This window comes from Homalodisca vitripennis, chromosome X (genome assembly GCF_021130785.1).
Source record: "Homalodisca vitripennis isolate AUS2020 chromosome X, UT_GWSS_2.1, whole genome shotgun sequence".
Taxonomy (NCBI): domain Eukaryota; kingdom Metazoa; phylum Arthropoda; class Insecta; order Hemiptera; family Cicadellidae; genus Homalodisca; species Homalodisca vitripennis.
Window position 1 is genome coordinate 117,480,737 of NC_060215.1, and position 20,561 is coordinate 117,501,297.

The 20,561-nt window shown below is 33.4% G+C and overlaps 1 protein-coding gene across 2 annotated transcripts in view; it reads left to right on the forward strand.

Annotated features, from left to right (window-relative positions):
- LOC124369824 (UDP-glycosyltransferase UGT5-like) overlaps nucleotides 1–19,894 on the forward strand; it is a 34,514-nt gene extending 14,620 nt beyond the window's left edge. For both annotated transcript variants that reach the window (XM_046827948.1, XM_046827947.1), the window contains exons 2-6: nucleotides 7,301–7,548; nucleotides 8,280–8,896; nucleotides 13,644–13,866; nucleotides 16,641–16,860; nucleotides 19,578–19,894. In XM_046827948.1, the coding sequence (XP_046683904.1) occupies nucleotides 7,311–7,548; nucleotides 8,280–8,896; nucleotides 13,644–13,866; nucleotides 16,641–16,860; nucleotides 19,578–19,875 (1,596 nt within the window). In that variant the 5' untranslated portion in view covers nucleotides 7,301–7,310 and the 3' untranslated portion in view covers nucleotides 19,876–19,894. The remainder of the gene's footprint in view (nucleotides 1–7,300; nucleotides 7,549–8,279; nucleotides 8,897–13,643; nucleotides 13,867–16,640; nucleotides 16,861–19,577) is intronic.
- Nucleotides 19,895–20,561: the final 667 nt, after the last annotated feature.

The window sequence follows — 20,561 nt, forward strand, 5'->3', positions numbered from 1 at the left end:
TAACAAATTATAACCTCTAACCTGTCATAACAGTGCGACCAAACAAACGAACTAAACCGACCAATCACCACGCGCGGAGTTAGAATTTAACTGTGTTTAGCAAGAATTTCAAATTCCAATTTTAGTAAATGTTTTATTCAACTTTACCATTTACAATAACAAATTTTAATTAATTTCAAATTATGTACAATGTTTTAGTAAACAAAATATATTTCTATAGTTAAAATTTGTGCAATTCTTATTTTCATTCAATTCCTTGTTCCTATTGTGCAATTTAATAATATTCATATCAATAAATATTCTACCGAGAAAAAGACGTTGTCACGTAAAATCTTCGCCCGTAAAACCGACTTTACAGGCAACCATAATTTTTTTTGTTCAAAATTTAGTAAGTATATAGGCTAGTCTGTGTAAAGACTTAACATATGAACTGTAATTTATTTCAGTCTTTCACCATAGTAAAAAGTTATGTCTTCTTAGTATTAGTTTTCGTTATAGTAAATTAATGACTACAGTTATTGGGAAAAACACTGTACTTATTGACAATCGCTCTCAATAAAAGGCGTATTATTATTATTCACATTTTTGTTTCATTACATTGGGTTTCATTTCACTGTCAAGATAATAAAAGTCTAGACATCAAGTCACTATACAGTAAGATTATATATGTGATGGGATATTTAAGGTACATTTGTGAATATGTTACATTTTTTTAATCTCTTATGGCTGTATTGAGTTGGTTTATAAATTTATGTATTCACTATTTTCTCAATGCCATGCCATCATGGTTACCCTTAAGACCAAGGTAAATATATTGGCTAATGCTCAGCCACATCCCATGGAGTGACATGCACCACTATCGAACTCAGTGTTCCTGATATAGAACTTAAGCTTCATGCACAATATCAAGTCAGTTCGTTTTCGAGATATCATGCGGACAGACGGACAGAAACAAAATAATTCTCGCATCTCGAGTGATAGACTTTGCTGACGCTCGGTCAATTAGAACAGCAGCATTTCATTATCTGTGGAGATTCTTTCTCTCCTCATAATAGCGCGTCTTGTTTATATGTTCGCTGCATGCTCTTAAAACGCTTTGTAATTGTTACTCTAATCGGTGATCGTGTTCCATATTCCATCTGCCAACGGATTTGAAACCCTCGAAACTTTAGATGCTCTTTAAAACAAAGTTAATTTGATCAAGATGTAACAAAAATTCAGTCAAACTGATCACATATGAGAATTCTAGTAACATTAGTTACGTTATAAAAAACTGAATTTTGGATTATTGGCTGATTTACGTTTTAGAACAGATATATGATCATTTAAAAATGTTTTATTTTTCATTAAGACAATATTGATTCGGCCAGTAAAAATATTGAAATTTAATCAAATGAAAGTGTTAAGATATCTTAAACTATTGCATTCCCATGCCTAGTATTGTTCGATTGAGTTAACAAAGAACAGTTACAATTAAAAGAACGACTTTGTGTGATAAATACATTAGCCAGAAAATCTGAGGGCGTATTTCATCGGAACAGCCGTTGCTTCTTTGCACAACGATCCAGTTAACTCTCAATGCCCTCTTCTGGAACAGAGCATTACTAGATGATGCTGTCATAACTCAGTCTCGATTCCACTGAGGCAAAACAACCCAGCTTAAGCAAATATAGGACAGAAATTTCAAGAGATACATCATGACATGTATATCAGTATTAATCTGTTTGTTGAGTGTTGAAATTTGAGTCACCCATTTGAAATTATGAGATGTCAATACAAACAATTTCTTGCTAATGCATCGACTGACAATGGTTAATGGCAAAACGGTCCAACGCCGCCGTTTACTGCTCCATAAGATTATCGTATTATATTAATTGAAGCTCCACCAACAAGCGATTAAATAATGATCTTAATGCGCTTCATGACCAAAATTCATCCAGCGTTACTCACTGTAGCTGCATACAGCGTGTGCAGTTAAGGATGCTTCTCGATTGTTAATTAAAAACAGCTTCGTAAAAACGTACGACTTAAAACGAAATAATAATCGTGAACGGCGAATAACAAGTTTCAAATTTCAATTGATTAACTATCAATGATAGTTGTTTTTCTTTGATTAACTTTGAGATGGCGTGCTTTAATGCTTTAATCAGAAGAAATTGAAATTTGTAATTGGTAGTGCTTCCGTGTAAAAGAAAATTACAGAATGTAATTGTTTCGTATTAGTGCTCTACAGTTCTGTAGTCATATTAAATGCCTGGTTTTCAGTGGTTGGCTACAAAACACTATGTTATAAAATAACAATAGTAAAACATAGTTCAATATTGATAATAGAAATGAAATAATACTAACAATAAAACGGAGTATATGGTTGTTTTATAATAGGAGAAGTTGATACTTCAGTATTGAGTCACATTATATCAACATAGCTTAGAACAGAAAACGCAGTAACCATATTACAATTTATGTTAGCACTTATATAAATGACCTTGAGCAGGAGGCCATGCAGCTATTGAGTGACTTTTTAGGTCAATGTGCCACATTGGTGACAGTACATCATAATCTGATTATGACGTGAGACGTTCGATTCGAGTAGCTATGACCGCGGATTATTAGAAAAGCATGATGTTTCTGTATTTATAAGTTCTGATAAGTTTATAAGTTCTTATAATTCCTGATGGAAAGAACTACTGGATGAGAATTGTTTGCTGTAGAGTGAGCGGGTGGTACAAATCCTACTGAATTGTTCGGTCGCACGCGCATGTAGTATTAAAGAATACAAAGCGATCTTGTTTAACTGCGTGCACGCATAGTGATATCACGTCGCTTGACTGGTTCATACATTTTAATGGGCGCGTAAAAGGCGGATTACATAGCTTTGTATTGCATTGTAAAACCTTTTCAGTGTTAAGTTTGTGTTCACGGAAGTTTGTTTGCCAGAACCTTCATCATTATCGAAGTCGTAAAAGTAATTTTTAAACCCCTTAAACCATTTAAATACTGCACAAAATAAAAATCATTGCCATAAAAGACGTTATACTTTTAAAGCGGTTTCTGTTGCGGTCTTTCTTACATAGATTTTCCACATACTTACTATTACTGAAGGGCCAGAAGTTTTTACACAGTGTCAAATCGTGCTCCACTTTTAAATAGCGCTATTTTAGAGTGGAGAAGGTGGAAGAGTGATGACGGAAACTGGCTAACCTTATCTTCGTGACTTGATATAAAACTCCGGTTATTTTGTAGCCATACTGTATATACTCAAATCTGAATTTAATTGACTTATAACTCAACATTATTCTTGTCCGTTAATTAAACATCCCACTGTTTGTATCCGATTTTGGTGTGTGTGTGTGTGTGTGTGTGTGTGTGTGTGTGTGTGTGTGTGTGTGTGTGTTTTAGTAAGAATATTGTTAATTAGAAGTAAAGAGAAGTATTATTTTGTGGATCAGTTCCAGTGGAAGTAAACAAAACGGGTGGCTCAACAAAGAGCGGATCTAGTAGAGATTTTCGGAGGGGGCCATTTTGGTTTTAGTTTACCATTCAACTTTATTGTAACTGGTGATTTTGCATTAAGATACGACATAAATAAAATATTTTGAAAGAAATTTACTCATATCAGAAGATTACTTCATTAACTTAAGTTAATTTTATGTGTTATTGTTACAATACAGGAGTGATCATTTGTTTAATTAAAACTTATTTTTCAATCTCGGAGGGGGCCATGGTCCCTATGACCCCTCTTATGGATACGCCACTGGTCTTAGCAGCGAACGTAATGTACTGCATGGATCAGTTCCAAACCCGTCCTCCAGAATAGAACCGGTAGCTTCTTTACACAATCCTCCGCAACAACCCGCGCCAATCGCACCATTCACTTATTTATTTTAAATTCCCTTTAATAAAATAAGCAACGTGAGTAATTTATTTTTATGGAATTTCCGTAGATAAACTCCAATCGGTTAACGTACTAAGTAAATTGAAAATGTGAAGGTGTTACAAATATTTTGAAATGAAGTTCAATATGTATATTTTGGTTTTGTAATATGAATTCCAGACATCTGAAACGGCCAACAATGTTGGCTAACAGTGCAGCATCATGGCGGAGGTATAATATTTTCTGTGGAAATTTCCACTTAAGCGGATGTAAAATTGAATAACAATAATTGTATTTAGATCAAAATCAAAACGTAGCAAAAGAGAGAAAATGTTAAGGTTAATGTACTCGCTATACCTGTTGGAGTGTCTTATTAAGTAATGAAATAATATATCACAATTAAGGGAAATGTTTTGGCTCAGTAATACTCTTATGTTACGACTATATAGCTTTTTGGAATAAAAATGGCATCCATTCATATTTTTAATAAAACCAGGTCCAAGACTGAAATGTTGGTGTATACAAAATCCAGACTAGTACACTAGTTCTTCTCACTACATTTCTCACAGTATTTTGAAAACGATAAAGGAAATTCCGAGACAGAAATTTTTCTGTCAAATACCGTACTGACATTTGATTTGGAAACACAGTGTATAAAAATAATTGCTTGTCCTATCAGCTGTGTTGGGATATCACTTTGCAGTTCTGGTATAAAAATACATACTTTGGACAATGATTCAAACAAAAAATTCACCTAAAAAGCTTAAAAATTTTTAGAAATGCACTCTTATGTGGTATATGTAAGTGCTTTTTCGATACAATGCTTTACAGACGAAAGTTAATAACACTAAAAACTGGCTAAATTATAGAGGACTTCAACCAACTCGCTACAAAAACATTTAGGAAGCGTATGAGTGTGGAACCTACTGTAAAAAAATGGTTCGTTTTTCGGCGCTTTCAGATAGAGCGTACGGAATAAGTCAGAGTGATAAAACACTGCGGCCGCCTTGGGGCAGACGGGTATAGCAACGGGTAAGAGGAGAGGGGTACTTTCTGACAATATCAGCATGACTCACTTCTAGGATCACACACCATCCATCCATTGCAGTGAACCTTAAATGTTACAAGGAAAAGTAGTACTTATTAGCACACTGGCTGCCGCGCGCTCGTCTAGAGTGAGTCGCCCACCCCTTAGCTTCAGATGGATGACCTTTGTCAGCTCTGTGCACGGCCGACCAAGCCTCCCGATTGGAGAGAGAAATGAAATAATGCTCTAGGTTGTAAAAAATGGATGACTCATCAATTATACTAAGTGCATTTAAAAAATAAAAGTCATTTGACAGGTATTTGGTCTTCCGAGCATATGTTAGTTTGGTTATTTAAACACATATGTGAAAGAACGGCCAAATACAAAATAATTTAACCGTAAAAAGTGAGGGCTCTGTGGTGTAATGGTAGCTCATTCACCCGGCAAGTGAGCGACCCGGGTTCGAGTCCCGGCGGAGCAAGTACTTTTTGTGATTCAATGTTTATTGAAATTAAATTAGGCTATTGCTACTTATACAAATTAAATGAACGTAAATAGTGGATTTAAAAATTATATATATATATATATATATTTATATATATATTTATTTAAAACAGTAAAAATGCATCAATAATGGCTAGAGTGAATAATTTTGTTTTCCCATCAATAGGCATGTATTGATCGCTCTTATTTTGTACACTGGTATTAATTGTTTGTATCAAAACTCCCTAACAGAGTGGAATATAAAAATGTACAATTTTGATTAAGGTAATTTCGTGATTGCTCAATACTGCAATCGCTAAATTATGTTGCATGTTCAGTTTTATATCCTCATGATGGAAGATTGGTGGTCCGCAGAAATAAATGCAGTTTCCACAACAGGAAAGTGAGTAAACGATAGAGAAGTGTGTTTGTTCTCAAACAGGAAATTAAAACTGATTATTATGGGGTGCAATACAAGGAGTTTGAAATTTTCCATACTCGCATATTTGGCGAACAACTGACTAGTTCAAATGTAGGGTAATGGTATCCTCCGAAGGGTAGTTTTTGGACGTAGCCAACTTGAACTTTTAATGGCCTCTTGCGCGCTTACTTATTCATACATTGATTCAATGGAACTTGTACACCACACCCATGTTATTTGACAGGGTTTTCTGGTTCCTATAGTAATTTTAGAGAGTAAAAAAATGTGTATTTAATTTTTTAGAAATTAGACATTGAAACACGTTTTTTTTTTTTAAGAAAATTTGATCAAAATTGGATAACTTTTTTATAAAGTAGGTGTCATGGTAACTCCCAAAGGGAGGTGACCAGGCGTGAAATATATGTTATATATTTATTATTAGGTATAAGAATACACCTGCAAAATTAAAAAAAAAAATTTATTATGGGAAATGGGATAACCTACAGATCCTAGGGGTCACCGGAAGGTTTAAAACATTTTAAAAGTGTATTAAATCAACATAAAACTTTTTAGATAACTAAGAGTTAATTTATTTTAGGTTAATTTCCTTAGTTGCCATGTATTGTTAAAGTGCAGAATACCTTCATGCCACTTGCTTGTGAGTTTACGAATACATCTTTGCACAGAGTACAATTTTTACAAGATGATAGTATATTAAAGCCACTTGCACAGCTAAAGTCCTCCATCTATTGCTACAGCTAAAAACTTGTAGCAATCTAGTGCAAATCAGTAGGTTCTCATGGTACTCATATGAAAGGCTGAACACCTGTGTCAATGTACAAATATAGACTGGATGAAAGAAAGACAATATATCACCTGTATCTGTATGGAATGAATCTTAATGGGATTGAATAACAACTTTTAATTTCAACAACAACAAAAATGTACTGTCTTATTATGATATTAACTTACATATTGTAAAGATATCTCTAGTTTCACAAGAAAAACTAATATATAAAACGATTGTACACGAGAATGTATTATATCTATTTTTAATATTATAGTTTCAATAAATTATAGAAAAGACAATTTTAAACTCAAATAGAAATAGGAGGTCAAGGTCAAGCTTTGAAATTGAGCTAAACATGTCATTGTTTACACATAACTTGACTTTGAACTGCCAATAATCATATGAAGAATCATCACTGAATTGATCAAAAACTTGACTTACACCATCTCTATTGGAATTTGTTCTGGTGTTATTCCAATTTTGTGTTATTTATTTACTGTGATTTATGTACTATGTTGTATGCATGCAGATAGAGTGGGCTGGGTTTAAAGCATTTTAGGACAAATTCCACAAGAATGGTATTTTTTATCTTTTCCAAATTTTGAGAAGTATTGACATCCGGTTCTGAGCCTTGTAACTATATAGTAGCCAAAGTAGTGATATCCATATATTGTTATCCCAGCACTTGCTGTTTATTACTTTCAGAGAGACCAGGATGAGGTACCTGATCATATGGGTTCTAGCTTTGTGCGTAGTGGACAACGTACTGTCTATGAGGATACTTGCAGTACTCCCCTTCCCCGGCAAGAGTCATCACATCTTCTCCACAGGAATCATGAGAGCCTTGGCCGAGAGAGGACATGAGATAGTCGAGTACAGCCCATACCCCCCGGTCAGGCCTATACCCAACCATACACATATCGAATTCCATTCTCGTTTTGAGCAGGAAATAAGTTAGTTCTCATCTATACTTATTTTTAAATTATGTTCATTTTATTTTAATCCCCTGTTTAATTACTGAAGTATTACTGATTATCAATTAAGGATTATTTGAAGGAATAATACAATTATTTAGATTTATCTTTTTTTGGTTAAAAATGAAACATTATGTTTTCAGAACTTATATTTGTGAAAGATTTGAAGTTTAACATTGTTCTTAGGGGCCAAAAACTGAGATGGCTGCCAGTAAAGGCTCTTAATAACAAAGATTATGTATTCAGAAAAAATTTCTAATGATTGGAGATACTTGGGCCCAATTTGGGACAGTATTGTACCTTTAAAAGGCATTGTAGTAAAAATGAGCATGATTGAAATTAATTATTATCAAAACAGTATCAGAGGCAAAATTAATGATGTAGTATATTACCGAATTCTCATGTATTTCAATAATCGATAATCAATTACTGTCAAAATATTATTACAAACATATGCAGCAATACACATTCAATTAATGAAATTTTCATTTATTCAAAAGTAATGGTACTAGTATACGGATGCATTTAAAATCCATATTAAATAATTTAACTATATTTTGCATAAAAAAAATTTCATCAAAACTACTAAACTGTAATTTGCGTTGATTGTTTCTAAAGTTGAGACTGTTCCTCATTAAATATGTGAATAGTAGAAGTTGGTAGAAAATTCATTACAATTTAAAACATCTAATAATATTGTTATATTCCAGAAAGTTGGACCTACGAAGACTTTATGAAGTACCCTGCCCAACGTGATAAAAGCATTTTCGGATTTAAAATTAGAAGAATCTGGGAAATAAACTATAGTGTATGTGAAGATATGTTACAAAATGAGAAAATTCAATATCTTTTGAGGTCAAAAGAAAAATTTGATGTAGTACTGACTGAAGCCACTTTTGGGGAAGAATCTATGCTAGTATTTGGACACAGATTTTCTGCCCCCACGGTGTGCATAGAGGGGTTTTTCCCTTGGAGTATTTTAAATAGATATGCTGGAAATTCACTCTCCATTGCTTCAGTGCCCGACTTCACTTCTATGGTGTTTAAAAATGAGTTATTGTCTTTCAAAGATAGGTTACTGAACTTTATATCAATTTCTCGGTCCCTTTTTCACTACTACTACACTCATTTACCTCTTCATGACCAAATACTAAAACAGAATTACAAGTTTTCCAACACACCATCAGTAATAGAAATGGTGAAAAATGTGTCACTGTATCTCACAAACTCTCACCCAGCCGTCATCAACTACATACAGCCCTACACCCCTAACATTGTTCCAATTGGTGGGATCCACATAAACCCTCAGACCTCATCTGTTCCTCAGGTAAGAACACATTATTTCACATTCTTACTTTTTATATACATAGTGGAATAACTTAACTACCATTTCCTTTTAACTTATTTAATTTTAAAATAAATCAAACACTCAAGGGAATATCCAGCATACTACTTATTTGGGCCTCCTACCAAAATACAGGGGAGGGGTACTTCAACACTTACACCTATCATTCCAATCAATTAAATGAACACTAAAATTAAATCCATCACTATATGCAAAAACTTAACAATACAATAAAAATTAAATTTAGAAAGATAAAAACTATTTTAAAATGTCAAGTAATGTAAAAGGTATACTCCAAACATTTTTGTTTTATTTTCGTTACTACAGGTCCTAATATACATGGAACTTCTTTATTTTTCAACCTATACAGTGTTTGTTCCAAATGTTATGCACACTGAAGGGATCTTGGAAACTATAAGAAATACAGCAATTGACAAAGTTGTGCGTAACAACAAGACCAACAAATTAATGTGGTCAAGTTGATTATTGGTTCCGTCGTTCACTTGCTGAGCATAAGCAACAGTTTTTGATGAAATTGTAACAGCTCTCTTATGAAATCTGCATGAGATTTCTTCTAGTCTTTTAAAATTATTATGAAAAAGTTTTCTAGACCAGCAAACAGGAGGTGCAGTATTCTAGTACATTTTTGTAATGCGATGAAATGACCCATATTTAATAATTCATAAAAAGTGAATTTTAACTGATTTCAAAATTACCATATATGTTTTACTTTCTTCATGGTTTTCATAAAATAATAAATAAAAATCCATTTTTCTATGGTTGTGTGATCTACTACTCGGATAGGTGGTAAATCTAACTGATATATCACTGCACGCAGTGTTGAAATCAGCTGTAAAACATACAAATATTAGACAAGGTCAGTCTAAAAATGACTGTCACTAACTTTTTTTTAATTGATTAACAATACAATAGTTTGTTATATTCAAATTGTATCACAATTTATAACAAAAAATAAATAATAAAAATCATAATATAAAACAATTGAGGAGCTGGGTGCAAAAACGACCTGAGCAGCATCGGGTCGTTTTTGCGTAAAACATCTTAAATACACGGCCTTTTAATTCCTAACATTTTGGTGTTTGTTTCATTCCAATATCTTTGAAATTGGCTGAACCGTGGATTTTTTTTGCAGCAGTGTTTGACTTGATGATCACCTGTTGGACGTAAACACTAACACTTTGCTGTCTGCTGTGTTATTGTGAAGATTGTTTGGTTATGCGTCCATCGTTTTATTGGCGTAGTTAATAAGTGTCTTTTATTAGTGAATAATTAAGTGTCTTTACAGTTCTCATCCATGGAAACTGACAATGAAATGTCTGATGAAGAAAAGTCTGATGCTGAAATGTCTAATGACTCAAGTGAACTTTCAGAACATAGTGATCCTGGACCTTCGCGTAAGAGAGGGAGACGAAAGGAACGTGATAGCAGTACGTGGAAAAGAAATGTAAATAAAAAGAGGCGAGCTGAAGGTAAATCATTTGTTAAAAATACAATAAGGGGAAATGTTAAAGTTAAGGGTAAACAGTTTTCTGTCGTAACAACATGTTGCCCAAAGAAATGTTGTGATCGAGTTTTGAGAGCCCAACAAAATAAGATATTTGAAAATTTTTATGCATTGGGTGACAAAGCAAACCAAAACTTGTATTTATCAGGATGTATGTTGAATAAGGACATTTTGACTCGGAGTACTAATGCAACAAAACCTGTTGAAGCATTGTGGGAGTACAACATAAATGTACCAGAACTTAACGTAAGACATGCAACATGTCGAGAGTTTTTGCTTAAACTATTTCAAATATCTTTAGAAGAATACGTACTGTTCAGGATACTCTAAAGAAAGGGAGCCTAGATTTTAAAGAAAAAAGAGGTACTCATAACAACAGGCCTACCAAAATAGATGACTCTGTGTGGAATTTGGTAGAAGAGCATTGGGCCTCATTACCCAATACCCCTTCACACTACGCTGCAAAAAAAAGCAAGCGACTCTATTTTGATAATTCCTCACTCACTGTTACAGCGCTTTTCCACTTGTTCAAAAAATATTTTCAAGAAAAAACAAACACACCTCTCTCCAAGATGAAATACAACACTTACTTTCAATACTTCAAAAAGAACTCTCCCTACTCATTTAGAAAACCTAGGTCAGATACTTGTGACATGTGTGAAAAGCTCAACTTTAAGTTAAAAGAAAATCCTAGTGACATGAACACAAAGACTATGTTGCAATTACATGAAAAAAAGGTTGCTGCTTACAAAGATTTAAAAAATAAAATGGTAGAAAAAGCAAAATCTAATGACACTCACAGTCTATTGTTGGAGTTTGACTACGGTCAAAATTTGCCACTGCCAAAATTGACAGTAAATTCTGTATTTTATAAAAGACAGCTGTGGTATTACGTGTTTAATATTCACTGCCATAACAATAACTCTAGCACTATGTATACCTACCTAGAGACTGAGTGTACTAAAGATCCAGATACTGTAGTTTCTTTTTTGTACCACTACATAGACAACAGACTAAAAGAGAATAAAAACTTCAAAGAAATCATTTTGATGTCAGACAATGCTGGAGGTCAAAATAAAAATCATAAAATGCTTATGTTTTGTTCATTTCTGGCTGTAAAGTTCAAAATTAAAGTTAGCCAGTTATTTCCTGTAAGAGGCCACTCTTACTGCCAGTGTGACCGCAACTTTGGGGCCTATTCAAACGTTTTAAGAAAAACTGCGAGAATGGCCACAACTCAAGAGTATGACAAAATAATTTCCAGTAAGTCTGAGCTGGTTCATGGATATCAACATTTGAAAAACTGGAGTGCTTCGTTACTTGACTACTTCTTAGAATACAAGAATATAGTTTCAAAAAAAACTTCTTTCAAAATCCAGCAATACTGCAGGCTCCAGTATAACCCATCAGGGACCATCTCAGCCTCCTCCAGCTACCTCGGTTCATTCATCCCATTCAACTTCCTTGTAAAGGGGGCCAACCTGAACCTTTTTATCCCTGAAGATATTCCTGGTATGCCAAGAAAACAGTTAAAACCAGCAAAAGAGAAAGACTTAACAAGTCTGTTCTGCTTTTTAAGTGCAGAAGAACAGTGTTGGTTCAATGATGTCATTGAAAAGCCCAAAGTAGATGACAATGTGGTCGCAGAAAACGAAGAAAGTGACATTGAAGAGGAGTCGGACTATGAAAACATACTCGCCTATGAGTTTCCTTAAACATTGTTCACTTTTCAAAGTTTAAAAAAACATTGAAATATGATCAGTTCAATTTTGAACTAATTTTTTCATTAATCCTTAATTAAGTTAATTTCTAACAAATGCTTTATTTGTATTTTTATACCAATTTGAATTATTAATAATAATAATATTTTTAAGACTGCAGTGTTTTAGTGCCATTATTTCAAACAGTATCCTTGTAATTTTTCCCAACCTATACTTTTATGCAAAAACGACACGTGACACTAGCTACTATTATGTTTAATAACTTTGGTATAAAAAATGATATCACTTAGCAACAGATATATTCTTTAACTAGAAGAATATAATGTTACAGAATATTACAATGTACAGCACTATAAAAAATATAATAAAAAGAAAAAATCATGTCTAACTTTCAAAGCCCGTTTTCTCAAAACTCACTTTTCAGACTCAGGTCGTTTTTGCACCCAACTCCTCAATTACACAACCTAATTAAATCTGAACACAGGTTATTTTACTCTAACTAAAAGACACCGCTGACCCGCACGGTTAAAAGACTTGGCAACATTGGATGTTTTGATTTGGGAATAAATGAATAACAACTTTTATATCCATAGAGTTCAAATTTTTGTAGGATGTGTGTGATGCAAATGCTTTATTGAACACATTTTGTAAAAAGCTACTTCAAAAACTGTATCTCTAAGTTTACGTTCTTATTACATAACACAAATAAGAAGTAGTATAATGGAGACTCCCTAAAGCGTTTGATTTCTTTAAATATTAAACAAGTTAAAAGTCAGTTTATTCAAATTTATTCTACAACTGTGTCCATCTAATCTTTGCTGTATCACTTATACTTTCCAAGATCCCTTTAGTGTGCATACAATTCTGAACACACTGTATATTTGTTTTCAAATATTTTTTTTTCGTATAGTGTTTGATGATTTCTCTTATGTAATATTATAAAAAAAGAATTAAGGTGGTTTGAAATTCTAATGATAAATTAAAAATGGATGATTTAATCCATCATTAATTACGCATTAGAATTTCAGGTTTTGGTCTGAAAATAAAGAGCAAAAGATAAACTTATTATGCAATTGTGACAGATATAAAGTAAAAACTTTAACTTTAAACTAAAAATCCCTGTATGAATTTTTTCAAAACTTATCATGAAGACTGGAATCACTTAGAATTACTAAAAAAAACTTTACAGAGTTGCAATAGTAGCAATGATGAATGCTCTGACAGTGAATAATACAGAAACTGTGAATTTTTTACAGTACTGTAATGAAATTCCAGCCTCTATATTCTCCAGATATGATTCTGTGTGACAATTTTTATTAAAAAAATATGGAGAACCTTAAACTTCCTCAGTAATTCACTATAAGCTAAGGTTTATCCATATTATCACTGCTGCAAACATGTATTAATCCCTTTTTGATTAAACTATTTAGCTTCCAATATAAGCACGACTATCTTTAAAGGTTTCATCACAAACATGTTCTAGGATGTTTTAAAGTTTATGGATGATGCTAAAGAAGGTTTCATATACTTTGGTCTGGGGTCCTTGGTCCCCACACATCTCATGCCAAACGAGGTTCTCAATACATTTATCAACGTGTTCAGAAAGCTGCCTCAGAGGGTTCTGTGGAAAATCGATTCCAGAAATTTATCAAACCTGCCTAGTAATGTGATGACCAAGCCGTGGACTCCTCAACTTAATGTGTTAGGTAAGATGGTGGAAACATTTTCAAAAGTAATTTGTTCATTAGATGATCTACTTAAATAATTATAAGGGTATGCCAATGCAAATCAATATGCTACTGGAGTATTTTGTCTACTCTGATTGTACATAACATTAACACTTGTTAGCTCAATGTACTTATTAACAAAATAATTTCTCGTATTAAGTAAATCTTAAAAATAAATAGAATCATCACTCAAAGAGTTGGAAGGAAAAATTCTGTATACATAAAAGAATTAAAACTATTACTGAATTTGAAGAGTTTGAGAAGCAATTGATGAGCCAACATATTTTTTGATATTGTCACATAGTATTCATATTTTACTGTATAAATAATATTTTGATTTAATTAAAAATAAATGCTGAGAAAAGAATTATAATTCGAAATTAACCATTTTGGTGTAGTAGCACTATGCAATAATTAACCTATTACTTATATACCATGCTTTTACCAATTAATTGTTATGAAAACGATTCTTTGTGCTGAGTAAACCTAATTTGCACCAAATTTATTAGATCAGTCAAGCAGTAGTACCTTCTTACTAGGACCAATGTATTTTCAATACAAAAATTACACTTGATTGTGCTATTGTACATTATTAATGAAAGCATGAAATAAAAGCAGTCCAAGGATTGAGCCTTGTGGAATTTGATATTCCAGCTTTCAGATTGAATTTTAAGTTGTTTATAGTTCAAAGAGTCATGTACATACGCCATGCCATAAATTGTTAAACAAATATTACCACAGTTTTAAAATAAGCTATCATCAAGCTCTTAAAATTTGGCAGCAAAAAATGCTGGATACTTATTTATAACAGCTGAATAGATAGCCCTATAGAATGAGATCTATGACCTGAGTAATTTCACTAAGCCTGCTTAGTTTATCAGTAGTGTGTTTTAGTAGTGAATAGAGTTGTTGTTCCGTGGTTGAGGTTAACAGTTATCATTAAGAGGGTTTACGGATGACTCACCAAGGCCTAGCCGATAAGGAGTTATCTATTTCTTATTCGAAAAGTTTGATGTTTGAGGTAGAATAACAGGGAAATATTGATCAGAATCAGAATTTTTTATTTAGCATGAATGTATTTCTTCTATTTTCAGTAATGTCAATATTTTAGCTTTGGTTTTATTACTTAGAGGTGTTTAATACTCAACAGCCAATTTACATGTTGAAATGTCGAGTTTCGTGAAGCTAAGTACTGGATGAAAAAGTTTGTCTAGTTAAAATAATGAACCTTTTTTTCAAAGGAGGGGCCATTCCACTTTTTAGCCTTATTCTGCCCTGACCTGTGTGAGGATCTTATCAAACAGAACAAGTAGAAGAGCCAGTACAGTACAAGGTCAACAGTACTCATAAAAAGTGACACAGGCAGGATTTGAACCAGCTGTATCACTAACTTAGAGCCAAAGCATGATGCTTTAGACCGTGAGGTTACCGGCTCAAAACAATTTAAATATTTTTCCTACCATTTTTAATACCACATTGTGATGGTGTTGATTCACACATTAAAATAGTGTTTGAAATATGGAGAACTCAGAAGTGTAGTGACACCAAAGCAATGTTCTCTTATTGGTTAGAGTATTACATTGTATACAACTTGTTTTATTGTTGACTACATAAGGCTTTTATGAATTCAATATAAACATGAGTTTTTTATAAACAGATTTACTGCTGAATTATATTAATAACAGATGGTTTGAGCTGCTTTGGGGTCTTGTGCTAGCTTCTCAGCATCTGGTGTACAGAGCCAAATTTCAACGGGGTTATTTAAGAGATTTTGAAGATTAATATGATTTTATTAATGTTTATTTTAATCATAAGATGCCATCTGTGTAGAAAAACATCAAATTCCTTAAATTAAAAAGTGAAGTTTTATACAGTGAAATGTGAAAAGTTTATAAATATATATGAAGGTAAGTGCAACAAGAATATCACAAGTTTGTATGCTGATATCCATTTATACTTGGAGGATCATGTAACAAAGACCTCTTTAGAGCATTCTGCATTATAACATTATTAAACATTTGTTCATTGAAGGTTTTGAACATGTGTGATAAGTCAAACTTATTACATAATTTTCCTTAGAATAGACATTATGTTGCCCTGTCTGAAAAATGTATTAATTGAGATTCTGCAATGTCATGTCATTACATTCTCAATGGTTCATATAAGCCTATACAGAACATTTTGAAATCTGAATATGATGACAGCTTACTGCAGTTACGTTTATTAATCAATACTGTAAACTAACATTCACAGTTCATATAGGAGATTGTAATTTTTATAACATATACAGAGTTAAATGTATACAGTAATAAGTTTTATGAGTAAAATAGATAACAGGAGGCAAGTTTATAAATCAAATTTGAAACTTCATAAAGGATTGAAGTATTCCACATAATTTTGAGGCATTAAAGGTATATTTTAAGTATAATATTTTAACTTTACATTTTAATTAAGATAGTATTTTATATTATTCATTTTAACCATGTAAAATTTAATGACTAAAAGGGAATTTTCATTTAATTTCACGTTTGTTTAAATAATTTTCAAGTTTATAGTGATACCGAAATATTTTGTAAATGATTTTAATGAAGTATAAGTATGTCTGTTTAAAAATAAGTCAGAAATTTAAAAGTTTCTTTTAAAATTAAATGACAGGATAAAGACCTAAAAAAGTTGAAACCATTCATCAAATTTCTTAAACTCTTTTCTTTCACTATATATCACATGTTATAACTTCTATTACTGTATTGCAGGTCATAAAAATTGTAGACTCTTCATAACCCATGGGGGATTGTTCAGCCACCAGGAGGCAATACACGCAGGTGTACCAACTGTAGGTATTCCGTTCTTCGCAGACCAACCCTATAATGTGCAATATAGCCAACTCCGTGGACGCGGTGTGTGGCTGGACTTTGCTACTCTCTCCGAAGAGACCTTTACCGAAGCGATTTCCAAGGTTCTTAATAATTCCCAGTAAGTTGCAAAGTACATTAAATTGAGTTCGGATATATTTTTAGAATGATTGCTGTTTAAGTTGCAATTTCAAACCAGCAATCCAAGCATTTTTTAGATACAGGACTTCCCTTTTTTCACAATCTTTTGCTTGGGGACTAATGGTAATTGTGGTACTAACCTGGCTTTGGACAATAGATTGGAGAGCTAAAATATGAAATATTTAAACTGCTTAAAACAAAAGCAAAATATTTTGCATAGAAATTAAATATCTTTTTCATGTTTTTTGGTTCTTGTATACATAGAGTAAAGTACAGCAAAATATAAAAGTATTGAAAGAATAATACTGACACTGAAGAGCTACCATAAGGTTGTGTTCCCATTGGAAGCATGCTTGGGCAAGTAAAATGGAAGTGCACACTTGGCCAAGGATGCCCAAACTAGGCTTGCGGTCGCACTGTTTGAAGAAATTAAAAGGCAAGTGAATGCTTCCCAGGTATAATTGCATCAGAAGATGAGAATACGTTCCTTGAAAACGACTTTTTATTGGTTTTTAATGTTTTATTGTTATACAGGGTGCGGCAGCATAACTTCCTTTTTTAAAATGCACGCCATTCAGTTAGTTGATGTCATAGCGGAGCGCTAGTGGTCTCATTCAAAAGGGGGTACTGTAAAGTTTTGTCCCGACACGGTTCAGTCGCCATGATGCGTTGGAATAGTAAGGAGCGTGCCTTTGCCGTTGAGGCCTACTTTTCAAGCGGATGTTCAGTTATTGCAACACAGCGTGCATTTCGGAATCACTTTAATTTAGCCCCGATGGCTCCCGTCCCAGACCGCATATCAATTGTTACATGGGTCACTACATTCAGACAAACTGCAAGTGCGACAAAACGAAGAACTGGAGTCCCTCGGCCCGTTAGATCACCTGAGAACATTGAAGCAGTGAGAGCGTCAATGTTGCGATCACCACGGCGTTCTGCGCGCAAACACGCATCTGCCCTTGGACTATCCGATCGTTCTGTGAGAAGAATTCTTCGTGATGATCTTCATTTTCATCCCTATAAGATGGCGATAGTGCAGGAACTTTCAGAACGTGATTTCAATTCTCGGATGAACGCGTGTGAGCTTTTTCTTGATGTCGTTCCCGAGGGTGCTATTGTTTTTTTTAGCGATGAAGCCCATTTTCATTTGAGTGGGTCGGTTAACAAACAAAACATGCGCTACTGGGCTGACACCAACCCTCAAGAATTGCATCAAAGACCTTTGCATTCACCGAAAGTCACAGTGTGGTGTGCAATTTCCTTAGCTGGAATTATTGGTCCCTGGTTTTTTGAGGAAAATGAGGTTACAGTGACAGTGACTTCGGATCGATATGTAAACATGCTACAGAATTTTTTTTTCCCACGGCTAGAAGATTTGGATTTGGGGGACACTTGGTTCCAACAAGACGGTGCAACAGCACACAATTCGAGAGCATCGATGGCTGTTTTGAGGGAAAACTTTCCAGAGCGCCTTATCTCAATTAGAGGCAATTTGGAATGGCCGGCACGCTCTCCCGATCTGTCACTTTGTGATTTTTTTTCTACGGGGTTTTTTGAAATCCCGTGTTTATGTGAACCGTCCAAGAACTCTACAAGATTTGAAGACTAACATCCGAGAAGAAATTGCCAACATAACACCTGCTACGCTAACAACAGTCATGACAAATGCCAGAAATCGGCTTACGCAATGTATGGAGAATGGGGGACGTCACCTAACAGATTTGATCTTCAAAACAATGTAAATAAAAACTTTAGACATGTACCTACATTATAAAAAATGAATAAATATTTTCTGATGCATACAATAGTCTTTATTGAGTTTTGAAAAAAGGAAGTTATGCTGCCGCACCCTGTATTATGAACCATTTAGAGGAAAATGGGTTAATTAATACTTTGCAGACAGAGTAGAAGATGAAGACATTTTTCAGGGCCTTTATTATGGTCTCTGTTGCTATGCAACTAGGTAAGTTGTATCCCATATTGCTTTTTCCTTTAATTGCAGCTATGAGTAATTCAGTATCCATAATAAGAATTAATTAACAACAACTAAACTAAGCACACTAGTAATAACATTACTGTGTCACTGCCCTCTGGAAGAATGAGCATGACAGTAGAAACAATCTTTTGTTTCCTGACAGAGGTGGCACAAGTTTGAAACTTGCGCCTGTCATTGGTGATCAGTGAACGGCACAGGCAAGTTGCCACTAGTTTGTATCCCACATCAAAAAGATTTTTAAAGACACACTTGACCAAGTGTGCACTTCCTGTTTACTTGCCCCAGTGTGCTTCCAATGTGAATGCAGCCTAATTGACATTGGAGGTCCCTTAAGTACAATAACTTCAAAATATAAACATTATACTTTGTCAAGATCGTACACATGTGAAAAAAATATGTACAATATTGTAGTTATATAATCATACTGCGATTGGTTAAAAGTAACATATTTGTGTCTTCCTCCATCTCTGTTGGCATATATGTTTTTAAATGTATTTAGAAAACTATTTTTATGTTCATTATTATTGAATTTAGATACATACAAGATATTGAAATATATAGTTTAGATTCAACTGCTAACATATCCCGCACAAAAGCGTTTAGTCACAAAAGCGTAAGATTTCTGACAGTACCCGAGATACTGTTACCATAGAACTAAGGTTAATGGAAATTCATATAAATTTTCTTCTACTGCTTTCTAGGTACAGAGAGAATGCTGCCAGACTTGCACGTATATATCGAGACAGACCTATGTCTCCTGTTGATTCAGCAGTATTCTGGGTGGAGTATATAGTGAGACATGGTGGAGCCCAACACCTTAGACCTGCTGCAGCACTTCTGCCCTGGTATCAGCTTTATCTTTTGGACGTGGTATCAGCAGTAGTTGCTACCATATTATTGACGGTGTTTACTATAATCATAATTATTAGGAAAATATTTACAGTTCTGTTTAATAAAAAAGGAAGCAAAAGAGTGTCTAATCACAAGAAAAACAAATAAAGTGTCTCTATCAAACTGATAAATTCTTATTAAATGATTCCTGTAAATCTTTTTAGTGGTCTTAGTTGATGAATAGAACATATCACAAATGAACATAAATACAAAGTTTATGAAAGCATGAGCTAAAAAATATTTGCTTATATGATCTCATGCTAGTACACTTTTGATGTTTGTTATGTAATTAAAAATAATGTATTCTACGAAGTTGTAGCTGCAAGAAAACCAAGCACCTTTGTAGGAATGTGAGGTTTTTTAACAAAAGAAATTACTTAGTAATACAATTACTTTATTGTTCGGTTTTTGTACTCAGATTCAATGCATAGATATTTATCTTAAATCTACAAACATATTTCAAAGTTGACAAAAAGGTAACATACTTTAAATTATCATTTTCATTTTACACAATGTAGTTTGTCAGCTGCTCATCAAGGTAAAATTGTATGCGCTAACACTGGTATAAATAGATTATCTCAAACATAAAACTATTCAACACAATCACAATTTACGTAACTGTGCAAATCTTTAATTGATGGGCACATGCAAAAGTATAAAAAATTAACTACCAAGAAGGTACAGCAATCCCCTTTGGAACGGTAAGTAAATAATAGAACCATGAAAAATTTAAAACATTGTAATTTTTTTAATAACAGGATAATACATAATTTCTTTATAAATAACAAATTCAG